Source organism: Peromyscus leucopus, chromosome 16_21 (genome assembly GCF_004664715.2).
Source record: "Peromyscus leucopus breed LL Stock chromosome 16_21, UCI_PerLeu_2.1, whole genome shotgun sequence".
Classification (NCBI taxonomy): domain Eukaryota; kingdom Metazoa; phylum Chordata; class Mammalia; order Rodentia; family Cricetidae; genus Peromyscus; species Peromyscus leucopus.
Window position 1 is genome coordinate 1 of NC_051084.1, and position 27095 is coordinate 27095.

The following is a 27095-nucleotide window of genomic DNA, read 5'->3' on the forward strand; positions in this document are numbered from 1 at the left end:
TCACTTGGTAGCCAGGCTGGCCTCGAACTCACAGAGATCCGCCTGGCTCTGCCTCCCGAGTGCTGGGACTAAAGGCGTGCACCACCACCGCCCGGCTTCTAGGTTCTTTGAAGCCTCGAGAAAAAGGATATTCTTCTTAAAAACTGAAGATAGTTCCCTCCCCCATATTCTATTGAGTGTGTGTGTTTGAAAGCCAGGTGATGGCACAGTGCCTGGGTGTCCTCTGGGTCCTGCATGCAGGGAACAGCGCAGCACGTGGATATTGAAGATAGCTGTCATTGAGTGTTACAGCTGTGCTCTGTTCCTGTACAGTTATTATTCTGACTTAGAACTCTTACTGTTGTGTTTGAAATTTTAGGTAACAAGTTCAAGATGCCAGGGCGTTCCAGTACAAGTTCAGGTTCCACTCGTTACATATCCTTCAGTGGTGTGGAGTCCGCTCTCTCCTCCTTAAAAAACTTCCAAGCGTGCATCAGCTCTGGAATGGACACAGTTTCTAGTGTTGCCTTGGACCTTGTGGAGACTCAGAGTGAGTAATACTTGAAACTCTTTGTGTGCGTGTACCTGCTTGGAGGTAACAGTGTGGTTGCTTCCTCCGGGGATGCACTGAGTGTTCTTGAGATGGGCATCTGGACACATTTTCTCATCTTATTCTGTAACATGTCATAGCCATGTAGTGCAGTTGTCCTCCACTCAGAAATGCGCTAGAAACTGGTGAACAATGATAGTAAGGCTTTTGGCTGAGAGCATGCAATATATGTGATACATATGTCTAAAGCATGTGATATATGTGAACCAGAAGGTATGTAAATGTGCCGTGACAACATCGTTTTCCATTAGTTTAACTGTACGTTGTTCACGAGTGTGCTGCACATAGACTCAGCAGATGCTGGGATACCAGCAAAGGAAGGTCTCAACCAAAGTAAGAATTCTGCTTTGGTCCATTCCTACTTTCCAAGTAGAAGATTTAGAACAATGTTCTTTGCCCTTTTTTTTTTTGGTTTTTGTTTTTCGAGACAGGGTTTCTCTATGTAGCTTTGGATCCTGTCCTGGAACTCACTCTATAAACCAGGCTGACCCTGAACTCACAGAGCTCCACCTGCCTCTTCCTCCCAAGAGCTGGGATTAAAGGTGTGCACCACCACCACCTGGCATTCTTTGCTTTTTGGGGCTAGGGAGTTATTATTACATTTTGACTTATTGGGAGCCAGGGGAGTAGCATAGTATCTTTTTTTTTTTCTTTTTCCTTAAAATGGTACTATTTTTGAACAGTTTGTAATGTGTTTTGACCTATTTTTTTCCTTTGCTTATCCTGATTGAGTTTTAAGGACCTAAGGACTTAAAGTTTATATCAAGTTGGAAAAATTTCTGTTCCTATTTCTTCATGTATTTCCCTCTCTCCAGTCTCCTTTCCTTTTATGATTCCAATTCCATGTAGATGAGATTGCTTGATATTAGCCCATAAATCACGGAGGGCTTGGTTTTTTGTTTTGTTTTATTTTTTTCCTTTGACTTTAATTTGCATAGTTTCTGTGCTGTGTTTTTTAAGTTCATTTGTCTTATTTTCTGTAGTCTGCTGTCGATTCTCTCCGGTGAATTGTCGTTTCTGATTATTGTGCTGTTTCACCAGCACAACAGGATTAAGTGGAGCCTTTCGGGTCCACTTTTCCATTTCTCTTTTTGTCATGTTCATGTTTTCCTATTCATTCTTTTTTTAAAGATTTATTTTTATGTTTTCCTATTTATTCTTTTTAAAGATTTATTATATATTTATATATGTGATATTATATAATATATACACAAGTATGTGATATTACATAATATCACATATATATGTTATCAGGCTTACATCACTGGCTGAAACATCTTGCTGGCCCCTTCTTCATCCTTAGTCTATGAAGCGTGTTTCTAGTAGCTGTTTAAAAATCATTGCCTGTTGGGCCGGGCGGTGGTGGCGCACGCCTTTAATCCCAGCACTCGGGAGGCAGAGCCAGGCGGATCTCTGTGAGTTCGAGGCCAGCCTGGGCTACCAAGTGAGTTCCAGGAAAAGGCGCAAAGCTACACAGGGAAACCCTGTCTCAAAAAACCAAAAAAAAAAAAAAAAAAAAAATCATTGCCTGTCATTGCTTTCAATGTCATTCTGGCTGATTTCCTCGTGTATATTATGTTGCCAGTTTATGTTTTGTTATCTTCTGTCTTAGTTGGCTTTCTTAGCTGTTGACTTGAAACAAACTTGGAGTCACCTTGGAAGAGGTCCCCTCAACTAAAGAATTGTCTGGATCAGATTGGCCTATGGCCGTGTCTGTGAGGCATTGTCTTCATTGCTAATTGATGTAGAAGGACCCAGCCCACTGTGGGTGGTGCCATCCCTAGGCAGCTGAGCCTGGACTGTAGCAGAAAAGTAGCAGAGCAAACCAGTAAGCAGTGTTCCTGCATGGTTTCTGCTTCAGACTTCTGCATCGGCTTCCCTTGATAGATGGACGGCAACCTGTAAGCTGAAATAAACCCCTTCCTTCTCTCAGTTGCTTCTGATTGTGGTGTTTATCACAGCAACAGAAAACAAACACATACACTTTTAAAGAGAGTTGAAGCTTGTTTTGGTGGGAAGCCAAATAATTTATGGATTAGGTAGCTCTATTTTTAGTATTGATAAGCTTTGTTAGGATAGGTGTAGGGTAGCTGTGATGGTTCTTCTTGGTTGTCAGCTTAACTACATCTGGAATTAACTAAAACCCAAGTGGCTGGGTACACCTGTGAGGGATTTTTTTCTTAATTAAATCCTTTGAAGTATGAAGACCCACTTTTACTGTGGATCTTTTGAGGTGGGAAAATACACCTTTAATCCAGATCTTTTGCCGAGGGAAGATCCACTTTTCATCTAGGCCCCACATTCTGCTGACAGCCCATATAAAGGACATAGAAGAAGGGAACTTTCACTCTTTGCCTGCTTGCTCTTAATCTCACTGGCAAATCCATTCCTTCACTGGCACCAGAGCCTGCTCCTTTGGGATTTCCATTTATACTGACGATCAACTGAGACATCCAGCCTTGTGGACTGAACAACTACTCGATTCTTGGACCTTCTGTTGGTAGATTGCTACTGTTGGACTAGCTGGACCACAGCCTGTGAGTCATTCTAATAAAACCCCCTTTTTTTCTCACTGTATATAGCTCCTCTGTATCTATAATTATAAATTCTGTTCCTCTAGAGAATCCTGACTAATATAGTAGCCTTTAGTAGGGATAACATCCTGTTACAAAGTAAGGCCCTTCTGGAGCCCCTACTGTGCTTTGAGGGCTCAGCAACTCAACTTGACTCTGGATGGATAGAAGTCAAGTGTCTCCTAGTCTGCTGGGAATCATTTGTTTTTTAGTTCCCAGCACTTGTTCCTCAGTGTCTCGGGATTCAGCATCCGACTCACGGGAGTCTCTGGGCTGATTGATGGCTTGCTCCAGCTCCCTGTCCTGAAAGCTCCTGTTGCCTCTGTCTCCCTGCACTCTAGCTTCTTCTCATCCTGTAGGGTGCTATGCTGTGTGTGTGTGTGGATCTTTCCTCCTTAGTGCTTGCAGGGAGACGGGGGAATTGCAGGACTAATCTCAGGCATTTCCCTGGCTGCAGTTGTCATTGTCCTGGTCTGGGTGTTATCCTGTTGTCTGAAAGCAGTCACAGCATGTATTTTTGACCAGCTTTTGTAATTCTTCTTGACACGGTGACCGACCGTGTCCATCCCAGTTACTTATTCATGTCTAGCAGCATAAGCCACTTATGATCTTTTTAGTGATGGTCTTTAAGTGTCTTGACCCTGTTCCATCTGATCTGGATCCTGTTCTTGGTGGTGATGGATATTTGACTTTGATTAAAGTCATAATAGAACCTTAAGCCATAAGAGAAGAGCTAGAGCATATCTCTGACGCCTGGGGGAGGGTATCAGATCAGTAGTTTTTAGAATTAAGTCAAAATTTTGAACGTTTTAGCTATAGCATTCATTATTATTGTCTTAAGTAAGAAGTATGTGTTGGTATAAAAAATACACTTTGTGCGGTTCTGTTTTGTTTTATTTGAGAAAGAGTCTCAGTATTGCCAAGTCTGGCTTCGAACTCCCTATGTAGAAGAGGCTGGCCATGAACTTTGCCCTGTCACCATCCTGCTCTTCCTTCCATATGGTGGGTTACAGGTATGCACCACCATGCCCAGCTACTTTGTTGTAATTTGAAAAGAAATGCTAGCAATGTTTCCCCAAAAAAGTTCATAATATAATTTGGGATTGGTAAATTTTTTTCTGTAATGGGACAGATAGCAAATATTTTCAAATATTTGTGAGCCATGAGGTCTCATAAACTCTGGCACGGCTGCTGTTGCAGAATAAAAGCCACCTTAGACAGTACATAAGTGGATGATGGAGTGGCTGAATGAGAATGGCCCTCATGGACCCATATGTTTGAATACTTGACCTCAGTTGGCGGAGCTGTTTGGAAAGCTAAGAGGTGTGGCCTTGTTGGAGGGGGTGTGGCGCTGTGGGAGGGCTTGAAGTTTCAAAAGACTTGTGCCATTCCCTGTACGCTCGTCTCGTCGATGTGGTGGAAGATAGGAGCTCTCAGCTGCTGCTCTAGCCTCCTGCTACCTGCTGCCTCCATTCTGCCATCATGGACTATTTATTATCCCCCTAAAACAGTAAGCCTCCAATAGCCGTCTGTAAGTTACCTTAGTCTTGGTGTGTTTTCACAGTAGAAAAGTAACCAATACAAATGGAAATGGTTTCATTCCAAAAAAACTTTATTTATAAAAACGGGAAGTGGACCATTTGGCTGAAAGCTTGCCAGTCCTTACTTTGGAGCTATAGTCAGTAAATATTTATTAAAAATTATTTGGGGACTAGAGAGATGGCTTGTTCTTGCATAGGACCCAGATTTGATTCCCAGCCCCCACACGGTAGCTCGCAACCAGCCATAACTCTAGTTCCAAGAGACCTGACCCCTCTTCTGACCTTCATGGGCACCAGCCATGCATGTTGTGCACATATATGAATGCAGATAAAACACTCATAGAAGTAAATAAACCTAGAATTATTTATCCTGATTATTTGGGTTAATTTTGCAGCAAATACTTGGTTTTTAGTTAAAAAAAAAAAAACCAACAACAAACCAGCTAACTTAAGGCAAATTTTGACTAAGTTGTATGGGAAAGAGAACCATGAGCTGAGGAGTCTCGACACATGCAGCTGCGGAGTGAGGAGTAGCCTGGAGTACCACGTGTGGAAGCGCACTCGCAGACTTGAGTAAATGCCAAGGTAGCTGGTAAACATTTACAAAATCACTATTCTGTGTCTAATTCAGTGCCAGGACTTAAGAAGAACACAGATGAGTGGTAAATGCTCCCTCCTTCACAGGTTTTCCCATCTTAATTTGAAAACAGATATATATTAACAAGGGCGAAAGTAGTTTTCTGTCACCACTGAACTCAGGGGGGAAATCTCAAGCTTCCATAAGGGTGGTCGCAGATTCTTCAGACTTGGAACTTTTGTTGGACAGTCTCATTAGCACCAAAACCTGTTAGGCATTGTCCTTTAATTCAGACTCACAGTCTTCAGTTTCAGTAGAGACTCAAGTTTCCGTGATCCTAGTTTGCCCGCCCGTTATTGCTATTCTTTGCATTCCAAGGCACGGTGGAAACAGCCTATAACACCGCCAAGGCACTCACTTCCCTGTTCAGCTGTCAGGGTATGAAGTAGAAGTGCTTTGTGCCCATTTACCACCTCACCCACAGTGTGAAGGGACATTCCTAACGACTGAGATATGGTGGCTATAGTAAGCGTTAGTTCAAGGATTTTTTTTTTTTTTTCTTGGTTTTTCGAGGCAGGGTTTCTCTGTGTAGCTTTGCGCCTTTCCTGGAACTCACTTGGTAGCCCAGGCTGGCCTCGAACTCACAGAGATCCGCCTGCCTCTGCCTCCCAATGCTGGGATTAAAGGCGTGTGCCACCACCGCCCAGCCAAGGACATTCTCAAGTGAAGGTGAAATATTTGCTATACTGTGTGGTGGAGAACGACACAGTGACTTTCCACACTGGTGTCCTCAGGTGCCACTGCTGTGATTTATGTCAAGGCACCCATAGTATTTCCCACAAGGCTTTTGTGCATTGAAAACAATTTTGTACAAATGCTCCATGTGATTAAAAAACAAACCATGTCTTAAAGTTATTGTGAGCATGGTCTTAATCTGTGGACCTGTGGTCTCTAATCCAGTCTGTGGAGCTCTTATGAAATGGAATTTGAATGCTGATGAGCAAAAGGCAGATGGCATGAGAAAGTGTTTTCAGAGACAAAGTCTAGGGCGGCCCTCCATGCAAGAACTTGTTAGGAGAGGTTTTGTTTTTTTTGTTTTTGTTTTGTTTTTTATCTTTTTTATCATTGAACATTTGGGCTTAATATAATTAAATATAAAGCATATGTTGTCAATTAAAATGTTACTTAAAATTCAAGAAATTTTGGTTATATTATATTATAGTTAGTGTAGTTTTCCCTTTTTAGAGGCATTTCCAAGTATATACAATAGCTTCAAACTCTAATCATAGTCTATTGTACATTAAATTAGTTTCTCATGGCCTAAGTTATATAAAAATAAAATTACAAGCCCACCCATTCCCCCCCCCCCCAGACAGGGTTTCTCTGTGTAGCTTTGGTGCCTATCCTGGAACTCATTCTGTAGCCAAGCTGGCCTCGAACTCACATAGATCTGCCTGGCTCTGCCTCCAGAGTGCTGGGATCAAAGGCGTGCACCACCACCACCATTTCCCACCCAAAATTTTTATAGAAAAAAAGTAGTCTTTACTTTGAGACATTTTTCTTGGTACCTTTTAAAAATTGGCAAATAAAAGTGCTTATTTAGGGGGTACCATGTGATGTTTTGATACATACCTACACTGTACAATATTCAAACCAGGTTAAGCATACCTTTTTAGACATTGTGATGGTTACTTTTAGCTTGTCAGGTTGACACAAGTATCACCTGTTATATATTGCATTATATACACATATAAAAATACATATCATGATATTGCAATACATCTATTACATATAATATATATTATGCAGTTGCATTATATATTATGCAGTTTTATTCAGATATTAGAAAAGATAGAACCTTGTCTATGAGAACATGGCTAGAACTGGAATATATTTTACTGAATGAAATAACCAGGTTGATGGACACTTTGGTTGGTTTTATTGCCTGTTTCCCTAGGATTCTGGAGCTCTATGACAGAAAGACGTTACTATAGTCAGACTGTATGTTTTTTCATTTATCTTCACGTATGGTATTGATCATAATGACCATAGTGATAAAAATAATAAATGAGTTTATTTCAACTTTCATTGTGCTGGCTGTATATTTTTACTTGGATTCTCACTTGATCCTATCAGCAATCCTGTGAAGTAGAAATGAAGTATCTTCACTTTCTGAATGACAGAGCTCAGGCTTAGGGAAGTTAAATACTTTCCCCAAGGCCACAGAATTAGAAATTAGTACAGTACAGATTTGAACATAGGAAAATGAGTTCATAGTTTCTGCCCTGAACCATTATGCTTTGCCATAAATGCTTTGTGGTTGCACATACCTTTAATCCCAACACACAGAAGACAGACAAGTAGATTTCTGTGAATTTAAAACCAGCCTATACTGTATAGAGAGTTCTAGATCATTCAGGTCTACATAATAAGACCCTGTCTAAAAGAAAAAAATAAAAATGTGATAAAAATACACTATATGAAATTCTCCTGGCCGGGGGGCAGGGGGGGGGTGGGAATGTAGCTGCTCACCTCGCATAAGTCTGAGCTAGCCTTTCAGGAGTTTGCCTTACCCCACAGATAGAGTTGGCCCATGAGCACTCCACACCTGAGTGCAGACCTTGAACACTAAGGACCTGACATTCTGAAGTTAGAATCATCTTTTGTGTGGAAGAGCTGGCACTGACCAGTTGAGACTAGACACTTTTTAAATGTTGACTCTCTTGTGTGCATGTAGTATCCTGAATGGGAACTGCTGGTCAGAGTTTTTCTTTTGTTGAGTACCCTTTTCCTTTGTTTGGGGAGGCACTGGCTTGACTTGTTGTTGCTCAGAGTTGTTTCTGCATCTCGGCTTGAGCTAGATGTCCTAATAAAGAAGCCCCACATGTATTCCTCTGTGTCTGGACTCATTTCTGTTATTTCTGAACCAAACAATCTGGCTGCAGTATAAAAATAACGAGCCGTTAATTAATTTTAATTTTATTTTTTGAGACAGGTTCACATGCAGCCCATGATGGCCTCAAACTCACTGTGTAGTCACGGATCACCTTGAATTTCTGTTCTTCCTGTCTCCATCTTTCAGAGCTAGCTAGGACTGAAGGCATGAGCCACCATGTGTGGTTTATGTGATGCTGGGGGTCTAACCTAGGGTTTTGTACATGCTAGGCAAGAACTCCTTCTACTGAACTACAGCTCCAACAACCGATAATGAAACCTTAACTTGCCATGGACACTTTCAATTCTCATGCCAGAGACTGCTCTCACTTGGCTTTAGCTTTTTCTGTTTTTAAGATAGTACTGAGAACCTGGAGAGCGAGAGAGAGAGCGAGAGAGCGAGAGAGCGAGAGAGCGAGAGAGCGAGAGAGCGAGAGAGCGAGAGAGCGAGAGAGAGAGAGCGAGAGCGAGAGCGAGAGAGAGAGAGAGAGAGAGAGAGAGAGAGAGAGAGAGAGAGAGAGAGAGCGAGAGCGAGAGAGAGAGCTCAGTAGCCAAGAACACTTACTGCTCTTGCAGAGGACCTGGGTTTGATCCCCAGCACCCACATTTTAGGCAGCTCACAACTGTCTGAAACTCCAGTTCTAGAGGATCCAGTGCCTCTTCTGATGTCCAAGGGCTCCTGCATGCTATCTGTATACACTTGGACACACACACACACACACACACACACACACACACACACACACAAAATACTTTTAAAAAATGGAGATGAAGCTGGTCCTCATGGGAAGCAGCTGGGACGTTCTGATGTCGTTACACTGACTTAGGCTGTCTTTGTCCAAGCTTGTAACAGCAGGAGACTAAACCTTTACCTGGCTAAGTGACAGATATCAGGTTGACTTTTTAATCAAGCCACCTATATCCCCATGTACAGAAGTGCAACAGTGAATAGAATTCAGACTTTGGTATAATGTCAGACCCTGATGTCAGGGTTTCAAAAATTTATTTATTTTTGTTGTATAAAATTGAAAACAAAACTTTAATTTACTGTTTTATTCTTTGATAATTTTATACATGCATGTATGTTTAAAATGTCTTGATCATATCTACCCTGAGTTCTCTTGTCCCACTCCTCTTAGGCTCCATCCTACCCACCCCCGAGATACTTTTCCTCTCTGTTAACAAATCACAAGTTCAAAGTAATCCTCGGGCATGTAAGGACTGAACCAAGAAACCCAGGGTCCAGTTAGTGCTGTTTGCAGGAGTATGGGCAACGTACCAGTGGCCACATCCCTGAAGAGAAATGAGAAATGACTCCCCTTCCCCTAGTAGCCATCAGTTGCCAATAGCTCTTCATCTAGGGATGGAACCCTGTGAGCCCCTACCCCATCTGAGACTGGCGTGCTCTTGTGCAGGTTACTGTAGCTATTGTGGATTTGTGAGCGCAGCAGCTTTGTCCTTTCCAAAAGGCAGCAGTTCTCAGTGTTCCTCCCCATACTTTAGCTCTTATATTCTTGCCACCCCCTTTTCCGTGATGTTGCCTGACCTTGCGGGGGTGACATGCATGTCCCATTGAGGGCTGAGTACTCAGCTGTCACATATGCTCGGCATTTGGATTAGTTACGATTCTCTGCCTTGACTGCTGCCTGCTTCAAAAAGAAGCTTCTCTGGCTAACGTTGACAGCACTAGTGTATGAGCATAATCATAAATATTTAGAAAGCAGTTTGACAATATGTCTGTCTAGTAAACAACAGTAGTAAGTTGTCCCCTAGGGCTTCTGTCTTCCCTAGCCACAGTCTTTTGACCAGGTTTACAGTACCAGGCCTGCATTCCCCCTGTGAATCAGGCCTCAGATCGAGTTAGAAAACAGTTGGTCACTATCATAATAGTCATGCCACTATTGGCACCAGTGGGCACATCTTGCCCTAGCATGTAGGGCCTTCTATTGGATAGGACTGTTGATGACTTTTCTCCCCCAGCAGCCTACACGGCACCTTTTAGCACTCTAAGAAGTAGTTGAGAGGAAGTTTGCAGGTCCGTTCCAGGTGAGGCTGGCCTTAAATTCAGGCCTTGTTTGCCTGAGGATTACCTTGAACTTCTGATCTTCCTGCCCTGTCTCTAGAGTTAGAGACAATAGGCGTTTGCCACCATGCCCAGTTTTATGTGTTGCTGTCATAAAACCCAGAGCTTTGTGCATGCAAGTAATTTACCAACTGAGTTACATCCCTACTCCTCAGACACATAATCTTCTGAAGTTATACTCTTCATTATTTTGCCGGTGTATTTAAACCCTCAGAATTTAAGATTATTAACATAATCCTTACCTTTCTCTTCTCAGAATGTCTAACTCCATTTTTTGCTCCATTTTCCCCTGCTACTTACACTACCTATTTATGTACTCTCCTGTTGAATTGTTCATTCATATTATTGTCTGTGTCTGTCCTATATAAGCTCCATCATTATTGTCAGGTGCTCCCCCCACCTTCTGTTGCTGATAAGACACGTGTGGTGGTTTGAATAAGAATGGTCCCCACAGGCTCAGATTTGAAGGCTTGGTCACCAGGGAGTGACACTGTTTGAGAGGATTAGGAAGTATGGCCTTGTTGGAGGAAATATGTTGTTGAGGGTGGACTCCGAAATTTCGAGCGCCCAAGCCAGGCCCAGTGGCTCTTTCTTCCTGCTGCCTTCAGATCTGGATGTAGAACTCTCAGCTACCATGTCTGCCTGTATTCTGCCATGCTCCCCGCCATGAAGATAGTGGACTAAACCTCTGAAACTGTAAGCAAACCCCCAATTAAATGCTTTCTTTTGTAAAGGTTGCCATGGTCATGGTATCTCTTCACTGTAATAGAACACTGACTAAGACAATCTGATAGGTAGCTAACACACAGTGTATGGAATGGTTTGTTTAAAATCTAAAAGGATGGTTACTATAAAATTTCTTGCCTAACTCAATAAGCATTTACAGAGAACCTAAAACACACAAGTCCAGGGTCAGGCTCTGAGACAGGAAGAAGCATGCCTATACATAAACCTACACTCAAGGACTTAACCATCCAGACCAGCTACAGAGCTGAGACATTGACATTTCTTGCCTGTAACTGATTGCCTAACTCCTTCATGTCAATGGATCACAAATATCCTATCCATGTATGTGTTGTATTTACACACACACACACACACACACACACACACACAGCAGTGGGCCATTTTGTCTTCTAGGAGTTGACATTGACACTTTTAAGAAATTAGGTTATCGTTTGGATTATGTGTGCTACTGCCCTCTGCTGGCTTCGAGTTGTCATTTCTGACTAAGGCAGCCAAAAGGAAAATACATCTCATACCTTTTAAATGTTCTAGTTCTAAAACGTTCCCAAATGCAGCTGCCTGGGAAAGGAAAAGAATATAAATATTTATGTGAACAAATCTTTTAAAAGTGATTGTAAAAGTTAAATCAGGATTATGACATCGATATGCATGGATAGCCTTTCTACAGTAAAGACTAGTGTGTCAATACTGCCTAGGTTGAGGTATATGCATACACTCATACCTACATGCATGTGTACACGTTAATGAACTTTGGGAAAGTGTTTTCCACTTGAGATTTTGCAAATTTGGAAATTAGAAAGCACAAGCAGTATTAAAGCTTCTTTAGATAAATAATAACTTGAGCTTAATTGTTCTGCCTGTCAGCAGCTAGAGCTTTTCCTAGTATGAGAGAGTCTCCTATGTATTTCTTTGTGTCTCAGTTCTGTAGCTGGCCTGGATGGTTGAGTCCTTGAGTGTAGGTTTATGTATAGGCATGCTTCTTCCTGTCTCAGAGCCTGACCCTGGACTTGTGTGTTTTAGGTTCTTTGTAAGTGCTTATTGAGTGAATCAGTCAGGCGGGCATTTAAGGCATTTGGGTGTTGAGGTCTAAAAGCCATGGTTGAGTATTGACTTCACCTATGGATCTGGGCAAGTGTTGCTAACCAGCCTCTCCCCAGTAGGCTGAGAGCTGGTTGTTGAGCAGTTATCAGCACTGCTCGGCCAATCTGCAGCAACTTTTTAACCAACTTTGATAAAAGGCCCCAAAACCCCAGTGTTCTGGAGTAGTGTTAGAGTTGCCCACTTCCTTTGCTGGTGAAATTTCCCTGCACGTTGGTGTGTGTTTTAGAAATGTGTGAGGTGTGAGTTTAACTGTGCTATTGCTAGTGGTATCTTCCTTAATCTTCACCTGGGGTATGCCTCCTGGTGCAGCCATTTCCAAAGCTGCTGAGGGAAGAGAAGCAGAGGGAGTGGCCATAGATACGACAGGCCCACCCTGCCAAACAAAGGGGCAGGTGGTGAACATCACCGAGGGAGATAAGTAACCCCATCCTCCATCTGTCAGTAGGAAAGTGAGGCTCACTGAGTTGAAATAACTTAAGCCAGGGCACAGATAGGGAATTTGAATTTGAACCCAATTACTGGGCTGTATTAGACCCTCTTTTTCCTTCCTCCCAGTCACTTTTGGTGGATGGTGGTAACCCTCAAATGTATGTCAGTCAGCTTTGTGTCTCCAGTGCAGAGCAGCTGAGATAGCTCACTTAGAGAAGATGTTTGCCTCCTGGGTTTGGAGGTTCTAGTCCGTGATCTCTCGGGACCTCTAGTAAGGCAGCGTATTATGGAAGGAATTCACAATCCCCACCAGCAAGCAAGAGAGAGGAGGAAGAAAGAATCAAGGTCTCGGTTCTCATTCAAGACCATGCCACTAGTGACCTCAGCACTCCCCTCGAACCCATTCCTCTCAAAGGCTCCATACCCACCAATAATGCCTCTCCAGTGCACCAGCTCTATAACACAGCAGGCCTTTGCGGGGCCATTGATCATTCAAACTCTAGCAGCTGCTGTTAGTGATATGCCCAGTGTAGTTTGGTGCATTTTCTATAGTTTTTAATGCAGTTTATGGAGTCTGTATTATTTTAGATTAAAAATGAGAAAACCTAGGCCAAAATGTCATTTTTTTTGACAGGCATAATGAATGGCCATCGTGTTTGAACTAGCAAAGATGGGTATGGTATAGCCTGCATACTGTACAGCACAGAGCCTCAGATGTGAGGACGGTGACAGTAGAGAGGTTGTTAAAGATTGCTGAGAGGTTTGAAAAGGAAGAGGGACCAGCTCTTAGAAATATCAATATGGGGCTGGAGGTGCGCACCTTCAATCCCAGCACTCAGGAGGTAGAGGCAGGTGGATCGATGGGAGTTGGAGGCTAGCCTGGGCTACAGAGTGAGTTCAAGGACAGCCAGGGCTGCACAGAGAAACTTGCCTCAAAAAACAAAACAAAACAAAACAAAACACAAAAAACAAAAGGAGGAACTGTCAGCCTGTGCAGTTCTTACAGTATTAGATTTCACTAGTTGTTCCCTGCGTGTCTAAGTCTATTCACTGAAAGGACAAGATGGAAACAGCAGTAAAGCTCTTACGATGCTCCCTTGGCTGAGGCATAGCCCATAAGCCCAGCACTTCACAATTATTCCCCTCCACAAGTGATACTCTTGACTTGAACTCCAGAGCTAGGGATGGTACTGACTTGTCATAGTGGCTACGCAAGGGATGTATCTCTCATTCAGTTTTAAAATGTGAAACATAAATAGATAGATACTTTTAAAATCCAAAGCTCTCCAGAAGTACATAATACCAAGCTGAATTGGAAACATTGAAGTACACTGTGGGACTTGTTTTACTGAACCTTGATGGTTTCCAAGTTGATATTTAAGGAAGCCGGCTTCTCCTCTAAGAGCTGACTGGAAAAGACAGCTATCAAGACTTTGAAGACTTGCTCAGATCTGCTTGTATTACAGTGGGCTTACCATGGTATCTGTTATTAGAGTAGATGACCCATAATTGGAAATCGCCCACTTGTCCTCCTTGGTCTTTTTTCCTTCTGTCTTCAGCCGAAGTAATATGCCATATCCTTTCATACTGACAGCAGTAATGTTTTGTTCCACACAGTTGTTTGCATTTAAATGGTATTTTGTTTGTTGTTTGTTTTGATGGCGTGATCCCCTTGAGATGAATTGTCTGGGGATAAAGCCCTCTGATGCTCATTGTTATCTTGAGAGTTTAGAACCTATGTAATGCATGAACTATATTAATATGTGGTAGTAGATGGTGTGTGTGTGTGTGTGTGTGTGTGTGTGTGTGTGTGTGTGTGTGTGTTTGAGACAAGGTTTTTCTGCATAGCTCTGGCTTGTCCTGGAACTCAGATCTGCCTGACTCCTCCAGGATTAAAGGTGTGTGCTATCCAGGTGGCCGTGGTGCACGCCTTTAATCCCAGCACTCAGGAGGCAGAGCCAGGTGGATCTCTATGAGTTCGAGGCCAGCCTGGGCTACAGAGTGAGTTCCAGGAAAGGCGCAAAGCTACACAGAGAAACCCTGTCTCAAAAAACAAAACAAAACAAAAGGTGTGTGCCACCACACCAGGTTTGTAGATGGCTTTTAAGGCTGTTTCTTAATAAGATGTATTTGGATCCAGAATAAAAAATGAGTTTTTGTCCAGAATTAGAAAATGAGCTCCTTTGTTAATTTATTAAAGACAATTTTAAAGACTTTGCACTTAAGGACTTTGTACCAGTACTCTCACATTTGAGGGTGAATCAGAACCACTGAGAGATCTCCTTAGGACAGGCCACTGGGCCCTACCTGCATAGTTTCAGTAATTCTGAATAGTCAGTAATTCTGAATAGGGCAATGATTTGCATTTCCAAGATTCCCAGGTACTGCTAATGCCAGTTCACTTTGAGAACATGGGTCCAGTCATTATGTCCATGCAGGAGAAGGCCTGCCACTAGATGGCAGCAGAACACTTCTTAGAGGGTAGTCATTGGCTGAATTGTCCTAGGTTCCTTGATCTGTTGTGTAAAAGAGTCATCGCATTGTTAGGATTTAGCATTCTGGAGCCCAATCTGTTCCATAAACATAAAAAGTAAAGATGTTTGAGCCTGTCAAACCTGGGAAACTGGGGCTGTTACTGTTGCAGTCTTTCAAGATCGGCTCACTAGAATGACACCCCTTTCAGTTATTCATGCTGCTCCATTTTATGTACCTGGGATTGCTGCAGGACTTGTTACAAAACAGGAACAAAGGAGCAGGAGATGGCTCAGTGGAGTAGAGCTTTGTCCGCCCTGCAACCATCTGCCGGTTCTGGGGACCCCGTGCCTTCTGGTCCTCAAGAGCACCAGGCACATGGGTTTTGCATATGTGTAGATGCAACAAATATTTTATGTGACACACATAAAATAAAGACATCTTTATAAATAAAGAAACAATTCCTTTAAAATATATAAAAACAGTGCTGGAGAGATGGCTCAGCCGTTAACCAAAATATATACAAAATATACAAAATATATAAAATATCTTGTGAATCATAAAACAAGTGGGATTTATGCTTCTAGAGTATGGGTTTTGATTGGTTAACGTTTAGAATCATTTTAAAAAAGCTCTTCACATAAAGATTCCACATGGTGGTCTGTGCAGCGGGGTTACTTGCCCTGTCCTGTTTGCTAAGCTCTCCTCTGCACATTATATTAGCATGTCTTATTTTGAAATAGTCAATTAGTCGATTTCTGTTTGTTGTTGTTTTTGTTTTTTAACACATTTTAAACACTAAACACTGTTGGGATTTTCTAAACCCTTGACAATACTTTTTCTATTGTTTCAGTTTTCTTCTCGGATTTTTTTGTTTGTTTGTTTTGTTTTGTTTTTTCTTAGCCTTTGGAGCTGAAACTTTGGTTAGATTTCAGTGACCGAACAGGGTATGAAAAGGACTAACACAGAAATACTAAATAGGAGCCACTCAATTAGATTAAAATGTCAGACCAGCACGGCATTGTGTCTCTGGTCTTTGGCAGGGGCTGAGGTGGGCTTAATGCTAAGCAGAACTGACAGTAGAGGCAGAAGTAGACAGATGTGAGGAGCGTTTTTTTCAAACACTGTAGTCCTCTTTTAATGACATAAAATTTGAATGTCTTGTGGTCAGTGGAAAGGAGTTTTTATGAGGATGACACGGAACATGGCTGAAACTGGCTGATTCTTCCAGAGATGATTATCCAGACTATTCTTTTCCTGTTTCTGTAGCTACAAATGAAGTCATGTGTGCGTGCTGTATGTTTCTGTACATACAGCATTACTTACGTACAGAAGTGCAGGCTGGTAAGTCTGTACTGTTAGCCACATGTGTAATTTGAACTTTCCTACTGTCTTCAGTTTCAAAAGGAGAAAGGAGAAATTTGTAATGTTTGATTTCACCTCCTGTGTCTAAAATACTATTTAGGGCTCAGTGGTTGAGAGGACTGGCTGTTTTTCCAGAGGATCCAGGTTCAATGCCCAAGACCCAGGCTGTCTTACACCCGCTTCTAGGCTCTATGGTTACTAGAAATGCACATGGTATTTGACATGCAGTCAAAATATCCATCCACATAAAAAAATAAAATTTTCAAAGTAATGCAGATAAAGTATTATTTTCACATGTAATAAACATGGAAGTTCCTAAGGAGTTATTTTGGCCTAGGGAGGGGCTGAAGTCAGAATCGTCCAGCACACTGGAACCTACACTAGCCACACTCCTTATGCTTGTTAGCCACACATCACACCTAGCTGCTTCCCAAGATGACACATCACATGGGCTGTTTCACGTCTCTGTGACAGAGAAAGGTAAGAAATCCTAAGAGATGGCCAGACCAGCTAGACCGGCACTTCTTAGCACTTCTGGTGGATATTCGAATCAGACCATTTTTTCCTGGGTTTGTCACTCCTGCTGCTGGCATGGCTAGTAGTCAGGTTTCCCCCAAATTGTTTAGCCAGCGTAAAAGGAAAAGTGCAGTGTTTCTGGGGCTCCTGTTACATTCGCTTCTGTATGAAATGTGTGCTCATTTCAATCCACAGCTACAGTACTTCATATTTTGCAGCTGATGTGGTAAATCAGTTTCATATGGTGTTGGGCAAGCTGGAAGGTTAAGCCTCTTAACTTCAGCAGCCAGCATATTCTAGTTGCTGTAAACAATTAAGCCTGTCAGCAATTGACCTTGGGAATGCTAATTTGCTTGTCCCTGGGTGCTGCCTCAGGCCCTGGCTTTCTCTCTGTGGGTGGGAGTTATGAACCTGGTTTGGAGAAGAACTGGAGGCATTTGAGGCCAGCTCCAAACAGATGCACTTCTTGCTTCATTTTTGCATGTGACCACAGTTGCAAGAGGCATATTCTTGCATGATATTTTTTTAAGGCCTGTGGAATCAGAGACCAAAGTTGAAAGGCAGCTTCTTTTACCTTTGGATCTGTTTTTGCCCTTTAGTAGAGTCCTGATCTGTCATGGAGAAGATTGATTTAAAACTGACAGTTTCTCAGTATGAGTTCATTTTGTTTCTTAAAACTATTAGAAGAGTTGGAAGTCATCTTTTGTGACACACACGCCTTCCCTGCTTAGTGATTTTTGCTCACAGGGTCTTTCCATATAGCCCAGGCTGACCTCAAGCTCAGTCCTCCTGCCCAGTCTTCCACAAGGCCAAGATTACAGGTGTATACAAGCACGGCCGTTTGCTTTGTGTTCATTGCAGCTATTAGTGTCTGGTCCAGAATAGGCTGGGTAACTGAGAAGGGGTGCTTGCTGGGGGAGGTACCCCCAGGGAGAAGTTGTGCAGGGCAGTGCTTTCTCGGTCTGCATGCCTGGGAGAGAGGCTCCTCCGAATTACTGCCGTTGTAAACTTGTGATGGCGCAGTGGCCACGTGAACCTGAAGACAGAGATTTCACCTTTCTTCTGGACTGTTAGGGTTTTGGTAGTGAGAAGAGAAAGGGTGTGTTCAAGAAAGAGAGGCTTTGAGTTCAGTTGTCTTTAGGACAGGGAATTTATTAGCACTACAGCCTGCCCTGTGGTCCAGGCTAATGCCAGAGGCTTTAGTCCTGCCACACATAGGAAGGTGTCTACTCCTAAAGGTTTCAGAAGGAAGGGGAAGTCTTACACTGCATGGAAGGAAGGAGGTCTAGTTAATATGTGACTTGAGCTAGGTGACCCTGACCACAGTCAGGTTGCTCCAGATTTTGATTAGCAAGGGGGAGAGGCAGATTTGGCTCTTGTGAGGGCTGTGTGAGGGGAACAGGTTATGGGGCGGGGCATGGCCCATCAGCTCTTAGCAATAGCATCTGCACCTGGGGAGTCTGGTTCTCAAACAGTGCTTGGGCAAAGTACAACATCATACTGTACAGTACAGTACTGTAGAGTATCGCAGAAAACTGACTCAAAATGCTATTTGAACTTTTTTGGTTTTCATTTTTAGGTAATTGTTAATACCAGTTAATTTTGGGCCCATACCTTGAAAAGGTTGATAATTTAGTTAGCGGCTATGGCACATGCGTATACATGCAAAGTTGGGAGAGCTCCATGATAGTAAGTGACATAGCTCTGATTAGTAGATTATCAGTTTGTCTGACCAACAAGAGTCAGGAAGTCCTTCACCTCGTCTTCACGTATTACAGAATAGCCTGATTGTATGTCAGCATGTACACGTCTTTTGTATATTCTGTGTAGTAGGTGACTTCTGAAAACAATTGTATGTGTGTGTGTGTGTGGGTACGTGCATGTGTGAGTGCGTGTGTCAAGTCCAGAAAAGAACACTGGATCCTCTGGAGCTCTGTGAAGTGATTGTTAACAGCCTGATGTTGAGTGTTGGGAACCACATTGAGGTCCTCTGCAAGAGCAGTGTGTGCTCTTAACCATCTTAATTATCATAATTGTCTCCATAGACTGTCCACACTGGTTCACTTCTCTACCTATGACCACAGCACGTGGCATTTCCTCTCCAAAACTGCTAGCTATAAATTTGTCCACCCATGTTAAACTATTGAGCATAGTTTACAGGAATGTGGTGTCACCGGTTACATCCCTCCATATATACACTCCAGTCATAGAGACCGACTCTAAGTACCACTGTAGTGCTCTGTAAACCTCTTGCCTTCATTTACACGACTTCCTCTCCCTCAGATGTCCTTTTCCTGTCGAGTGCTGCTGGGGCACCTGTTCATCACTCACACCTGAGGTTCAGTACCACCTCTCGTCTTAGGTTCTCTGTGTCTGCTGTACATTCATTCATCAGGACAGTGGAGCAACTTCTTTTCACTGAGCTGTTTTCCTGTGTATATTCACACCACCAGACGGACAGAGAGGTTTGAAAAGGCCATTTAATTATGTCCTGTTTTGCATGTTTTGGCGTTGTGTTCCAAAATATCCTTATGGTGATATTTTATTTGTGCTGAAATGTGATTTTATTTGTATGTTAATAAAGTTGCCTGGAGATCAGAGCTAAGAGCAAGCCATTTAACAGAAGTCCAGCGGTGGTGGCACATGCCCTTAATCCGATCACATGGAAGGCAGAATCTCTGTGTTTTCAAGGACACAGCCAATCTCAGTACGAACCAGAAACCTGGAGGTCTGTATAGACAGGCAGTGACGAGGAAGTTATGTGATTGGGTTTAGAACCAATGAGAAGGCATAACAGATAGGCAATTAAAAAGACAGAACACAGGAAGAAGGTCTCTCTGAGGGGAAGGACAGCAGTGAGTGGTATGATAAGGTGGTCTTAGCTCTTGGCTACTGCTTGATCTTTGGGCTTTTAACTCTTTCTTTGGCTCTGTGTTTCTTATTTAATAAGACCGTTTAGAATTACATCTACATATCCTTTGCACTGAACTCAACTGAGGAGTATCTACAACAGCACATAAACAAGTGATGGTATTGGTCAGCAGTGAGTGTACTTTGTTGACTGCTGTTCTAGATAAAGGTATTCTGTGGTAGTCTCTTCCATATCTGTAGTGATTAAAATTTGTAAACTGAAAATATAAAATAGCATCTCCAAAGAGGTTGTGGAGAGAATAGCAGAGGTGGCCCTTGGGGGCCAGCAGGATGGCCCGATGGGTGAAGGCACTTGCCATGAAAACTGACCACCTGGGTTTGATCCCTTGAGCCCCCATTGTGGAAGAGGAGGACTGGTTCCAACAAGTTGTCCTCTGACCTCCACATTTACGATGTGCACACCCACCCACACAATTGTTTTTAAAAAAGGAAATGATTCTTGCACGTGTTATGTGTATGGTTTACTGGGCTATTAATTTCTAGTAGAAAATAATTTTTAAAAAGAGCATGGTGTGAGCCGTAGCAGCTTCTCTGCCATAGATTGCTGACAGCTCTTACTTGTGAAGTTAATCTGTGATGTATTTTGCAGAAGCCCTCTACATTTTCTGAAGTTCGTTTTACCATTTGTTCATTCCTCTCTACCTGTCAGGCACTTCTGCTGACCATATAAAGCTAATAAGGTGTCTTCTATGGCTTGTAGACCTCATTCCAGAGAGCTTCTCTCTCTCTCTCTCTCTCTCTCTCTCTCTCTCTCTCTCTCTCTCTCTCTCTCTCTCTCTCTCTCTCTCTCTCTCTCTTAATGTTAACTGCTTAGTTTCTTTAGTCTGCTTCATGGCCCAGCAGGCCCTGCCACTCCCACACTTGCCGGGACAGGTCAAGCGTAGCCAGTCACAGGATGCTGACCCATGCCGGGAGTTCAGGATCCCCTACAGCAAGTTGGCAAACTCCACACACAGGTGCAGTCTCCATAGCAAGGAAGGTGGCTAGAGCTGACTGCCCACCCCACAATTCATCTTGTCTATATACAATAGTTCACATACCACCCAACAGATAAAAGCTAGGAACAGCAATCACTCTCCCGATCCCCTACCAGAACAACCCACCACACACTGTATTTATAACCAAACCCATTCCCAAGTTGTTAATACAGTGTGAGCTCGCACTTAGGAGATGGCGAACCTTGGTGAGCTGGAGAGTCTCAGGACACCTGGCAGCCAGCGGTGGAAGGTGCCCTGAGGGGTTCCAATGCCCGTGGCCCTGGAGTGTGGCTCAGGAAGTAAGAGCTGGACCAGCAACAAGAGAGGTAGAATCAAGAGGGCCCAGCTCAGGGAGCTCTCTTCGTATCTCAGCTTTGGGACTCAACAGCCAACAATTCCTGTCCCAAGTTGCTGCCCGGACCAGATATGCTAGAGATGTGCGTGCAGTAGCTGCCACAAGGATGCCAAGGAATCGATGGGACTCCCCTTTCCCTGCCCAGACAGCTTCTCTCGTAACAGTCTTAGGAAAACGAACTAGCCATTTGACAGAGGAGCTAGCTAACGCCAGGGGGGAAGTGACTTGCCTGAAGTCACAGAGTGGTTTCGTATCCCACCAGCTTCTCTTGTGCTAAATTGAATGTGTGTATCATAAACACATACACACATGTATGTATGTGTCAGCTTGTTCCCTATGAATCCTAATTGCCTTTGTATATTAAGTTACTAGGTTAGTAAATAATGAATTTGTAGTTAGGGGATAAAGAGGTTTTTCTTTGTTTTTTTAAGAAATTTATTTTATGGGCATAGTGTTTATTATCTAAAATTTTAATGGATTTTTACATATTCTAATGTAGTTTTCTTTTTAGTCCTTCCTTAAATGCTCTGAAACACCATTAGCCTTTTAATTTCTTTAATTTTTAAATTTACCCACTATATTATCTACCAATCTAAAGTGTATAATTTAGTGTTTTTTAGAATATTCATGGATACCCATAGCCATTACCACAATCTCACCTCACGAGCACAAGCCCTGGCCAGGTGTGGTGATATCCACTGATCATTCCAGCACAAGAGGCTGAGGCAGGCGTATTATGAGTTCAAGGCCCCGCCTGGGCTGTGTAGCCATGGGAAGAGAGGAGACCAACAAGGAAGGAAGGGAGAGGGAGAGAAAGGAAGGAAGCAGACCCTGTGTCCTTAGCTCTTGCCTTCAGTCTCTCCAGGGCCACTAATCTACCGTGGCTCTGTGGCTGTAGATTTACCTGTGTGGACATTTCATAGAGAAATGAATTTTTTATAAAATGTATTTTTTTGTGGTTGGAGTGTTTTGCTTAGCTAGTGTTTTCAAGGTTCATCTATGTTGTTAACATCTATCAGCATTTAATCAGCATTTCATTTATTTTTATAATTTAATAATACTCCACTGTATATTGTACCACATTTTGTAGCTCTACCAGTTGGTGGACAGGGTGTTGTTAATATTACTAAATTATTGTTTGGATGCTTGTTATGGTTTGAATGAGAAATGCCCTCCCTTGGCTCAGGTATTTGACTGACTTGGTCCCCAGTGGGTGGTGCTGTTTGGAGAGGTTCAGGTGGCGGAGCCTTGCTGGAGGAAGTCTGTCATTGGGAGCCAGCCCCCAGATTTACAGCCTTTCCCTGCTTCCGGTTCGTTTTCTCTACTTTGCTCTTGCATTTGAAAATGAAAATGAAAACTCTCAGCTTCCTGCCACCATGCTTGCTGATTGCTGCCTCCTGCCATGCCTCCCAGCCATGATGGATTCTGGAACCATATAAAATAAACTGTTTCTTTCATAAGTTGCTTTTGGTCACATAGTGTTTTAGCACAGCAACATAAAAGTAACCAGTGCGATATTGATAATGCTGCTAAGCCAGTAAGCATGCTTGACCCTGAAAGAAGACACTAGCTGTATTATTTTGGATGCAGACACCATCTCAGTCTTGTGAGGTTTTGTTCTTACATAAGCATCCTTGAAAAGATGATTAGGAACAGAAGGGTGCTTGGTACCTTTGCCCCACAATGTGCAGAGTGAGTGAGACCCATGGAGACTTGTCCCCAGTACCTGGCAGATTCAGGGAACTGCGAGCTCTTCAGACTGAAGATTAACTTCAGCTTGGTTCCAGGCTGTTGCCACCAGCAGTGGTGAAAGCCTCAGCACTTTTCTTTGGAAACGAACTTTGTTCAAGATGTAGAGCCAAGGTGAGATGAAGAGGGTACTTTTTTCCCCCCAAGAGGGAACATAATCCTTTGGTTGCCTGGGTGAAAGAATGTTGGGCTTTTCAGAACCACAGAATCATGCACTTGTTTCAAACTCAGCACTGCCAATTTTAGTAGCATTGTGACTTTTGACTTTTGTCTTTTTTCATTTATAAAATAGTGATAATGTTGTAAAAAAGCAGTGAATGGCTGCCCGGTACTTAACCATGTGCTCATATACATCTCTGTAACTCCTTCCTTATTTGGGGTTGCTGTAAGTATGAAGGAATGTATCTAAAATGCTTTTTACTGAGCTGGTACATAGTATTAGCATTTCATTGGTTAGTTATTTTGTTTTTGCTATAATTGTTTGATCCCTTTGCATTTGCAAAGATGGATCCTTTGGAGCCTTAGACTCATAATTGGTTTTGTACAAAATACAGTCATGAATTAAAATGCAAATTCTCTGTCTACTAGCTTGAGGTAAGTGCTTCATTTCTTTGAGCTTACTTTTTTCTGCATGTGAAGACTTACAGTGGACTGCCTTCTTTTTGTTGTTATTCTTGCTTTGAAACAGTTATTCCTTTCGTTGTGCGGGATTTACTTTGTACTGTGGTCTTGCTATGTTGCACAGGTTAACCTCCAAAGCTTTGTGGGCTCAAGTTACCTTCTTAGCTACCAAAGGAGCTGTGGCTACACCCCTGCTGCTCGGCTGGCTTAGCCTTTCTGTTGAAGGTGGTGGTGGGCAGAGACTTTGGTTATGTGTGTGTGTGTTTCATTGGTATTCTGAATACTAAGGGAAAGTTGCTGGAATATCTTCTAACTAGTGTCTTATTTACATGCAAATAAAATTCTCTATATTAAATAACAGTTAAGAATTATTATTGTTATTATTATTTTGGACTCTCCTTTTTTAAAATAGCCTTTTTATTTTGGATTAATGTTAGACTTATAAATCTTGAAATGAGTACAAGAGTTCCCAAATGTCCTTACCTGGTGCCCTTACTTGTTCAGACCTTAGTGCATGGTACATTGATCAAAGCTACACAAAATAAATGAACTCTGTTTTATTAACATTTTACCAGTGCCCTTTTTCAACGCGTTGTTCAGGATCCACATTGACTGCCACATTGTATTTAGTTACTTTTTGAGTTGTATGACCCTTTTCTTTCCTTTTTTTTTTCTTGTTGTTTTTTTTTGGTTTTGGTTTTGGTTTTTTTGTTGTTGTTTTGGTTTTTTGAATTTTTGACAGATTTAAGGAACGTTAAATAGAATGTTCTTCAGTTGGAGTTTGATGTTTTTTTTTTATGAGTTGACTGGGGTTATATGTTTTTGGAAGAAGAAGACAGAAGGTAAACACCCAGTCACATCCTGCAAGGGACCTGTCATGCTACCGTCCACCACTTGGCCCTGGCAGTGTTTGCCAGGGTCTTTACTACACATATAGTGTTCTTACCCACACCTGTCTCCATGCTGCCTTTGGAAGCAAGTCAGCCATTCTGCCCACACAAGGGAAGGAGTTAAGTCCCACCTCCTGAAAGGGTGAGCATCTACAGAGTTAGTTGGAATTCCTTAAAAATTGTTTTCTCCCAGACCTTGGAACACGGTTTTTGTTTTTTGTTTTCTTTCATAGATAGAATATTTAATGACTGCCTCTTTATCCACCGTTTTTTCCACCATAGGGTAGGTGTCTTAGAAAACACAGTAATGATTCCAACTTACACAGAGGAGTAACTGCACATATACGTTTATGGACAATCATGACTTTTGTTTTCCTTGCAGAGCCAATGGTGTCTGTTTCAGCGCCTGTCACTGTATCTTGGTGGTTCCCAGGGAATGCCATCATGATGCACTACAAACTTGTTCTCTCACAGTTTTGAAATCTAAAAGTTTGAAGTCAAGGCACAGCAGGAGGCAGAGAAAGAGAGACAGAGAGGGAGCGGGCAGTGTTTCAGAATATTTAACTATGCAAAGATGTTCTAAACAAGATGTTTACGTCAAATCCCTCACCTCAGATCTCAGGGAACTCCATAGAGGAGGAGACAGAAGGAGTTGGGGAGACAGGAGATGGAGGACACCAGAACAGGTCCCTCTAAAACAACTGAGCAAAGCTCATATGAACTCACAGAGACTGAAGCAGCAGTCGCAGGGCCTGCATGGGTCTGCACCAGGTCCTCTGCCTTATATACTATAGCTTTCAGTTTAGTACTTTCATGGGACTCCTGAATGAGTAGGTCTCTCATTCTTGTATCTTCTCTTGAGGCTCTTTTATTTTTCTGTTGACTTGTCTTGTCCAACTTCTATATGATGGTTTTTGTTGTAATCTTATTATATTTTATTTTGTTTTATTATCTCTTAGAAGCCTGTTTTTTTTTTTTTTTGTTTTTTTTTTTTTTCCCAATGAGAGACAGAAAGGGAGTGGATCTATATGGGAGAGAAGTTGGGGAGGAACTTGGAGTAAGTAGTAAAGAGAGGATAAACTATATTCAGTTTATATTGTATGAAATAAGAATCTATGTTTAGTAAAAGCGGGAAAAGAATTGTCTTCTCTCTAACCTGGGCATATTATCAGCCACATCCCCAAGGATTCTTGGTTCTTCTTATTGGAAATTGGGATTTAGAAACTAAGCCCTGCACCCTGGGTTTGCTTCTCCCCAGAATAGCGCGTTGAGCTTACCATTGTTAGGAGGTCAGTTCCTTTCTCCCTACTCCTTTCAGGAGTTTGTCGTGTTTTGATGATTTTTGTTTGTTTATTTTCCTTTTGGTTTTGTAGTGCTGGTGATCAAACCCAGGGCCTCTCCACATTAGGCAAGTGCTGAGCTCTATCCATGGCCTCATACATTTGTAAAGTGGTTAAAAGTTTTTGCCATGGTCTAGTCTCCCCAGGGACCCTCTCCTCCCTGATTGTTGGCCTTTTGTTGTTCTCCATGCTGTGTATGCGCTGTTCTCGGCTGTCAGCCTGACTTCATCTGGAATGAACTAAAACCCAAATGGCTGGGCACACCTGTGAGGGATTTTCCCTTAATTAAGTCATTTGAAGTAGGAAGACACACTTCTCATTTGGATCTTTGAGGTGGGAAGATTCGCCTTTAATCCAGATCTTTTGAAATGGAAAGATCCACCTTTAATCTGGGCCACACTTTCTGCTGGGCCTATGTAAGGGACACTTGCTTTGGCTCTCCTGAGCAAGTCCATTCCTTCACTGACATTGGAGCCTACTTCTTTGGGATTCCCATGTATACTGAAGACCAGCTGAGACATCCAGCCTTGTGGACTAAAGAGTTACTGGGGTTTTGGACCTTCTTTGCTAGATAGCTGTTATTGGACTAGCTGGACCATAGTCTGAAAGCCATTGTAATAAATCCCATATGTATCTTCATTGTCCAAGTTCTGCTCCTCTAAAGAACCCGAATCATACATGAACGAAAGTTCTTCATGGGTGAAATCTATGCATGGACAGATTGCAGTCTCTCTGACATACATCTGCCAAAGACATGCTGTCTGCCCATAGCAGGGGCAGTGGGTTATAGAGCTGACACTAGCACTGTCACTGAGGTCAGCTGTCCAGGTCAGCGATCACTGTAAAATCAGTGTAAAGAACCCCCTGTTTTAGAGATCAAGATTAGCCCTTATGTTAAGAACCTTCAGTAATCAAGAGATCCGAAGTGCTCAGGGTTTCAAATATAAGGTAGAGGATGTCATTGCATTGGGATGTGATCTGGAACCTCGTACTGGCAAGCTGGCAAGCTGGCAAGCTGGCAGATGGAATCCAGATGTAAGGACTGTATAAGATATGCATGGTCCTTGGCCAACACAAGCAGTGCTGTAGCTACAGTGAGCTCTGAAATGAAAAGAACAAACAAAAACTTGGAGGTTTTTTCTTTTAGTACTTGAAGGGAGAGATTCTCTTTGAAATTGCTGTAGAAAAGTGCCTCCAGCTGTGGTGTTATCAGCCTGTACGAAAAACACTTGGGATTCTTGTTTTAATTAGAGCTTAGAAATATGCATTTGAAACCAGCATCCCAAGTAATTCTGGTCCATCCTG

At 42.5% G+C, this 27095-nt stretch overlaps 1 protein-coding gene across 3 annotated transcripts in view; it reads left to right on the top strand.

Annotated features, from left to right (window-relative positions):
• Positions 1-337: 337 nt before the first annotated feature.
• The window catches only part of Nsmce2 (NSE2 (MMS21) homolog, SMC5-SMC6 complex SUMO ligase), a 225030-nt gene continuing 198272 nt past the window's right edge, over positions 338-27095 (top strand). Inside the window, exon 1 of one of the 3 annotated variants that reach the window (XM_037200156.1) lies at positions 338-529. In XM_037200156.1, the coding sequence (XP_037056051.1) occupies positions 373-529 (157 nt within the window). In that variant the 5' untranslated portion in view covers positions 338-372. The remainder of the gene's footprint in view (positions 530-27095) is intronic. The other 2 variants (XR_005090181.1, XM_028882202.2) reach the window with 2 other exon arrangements.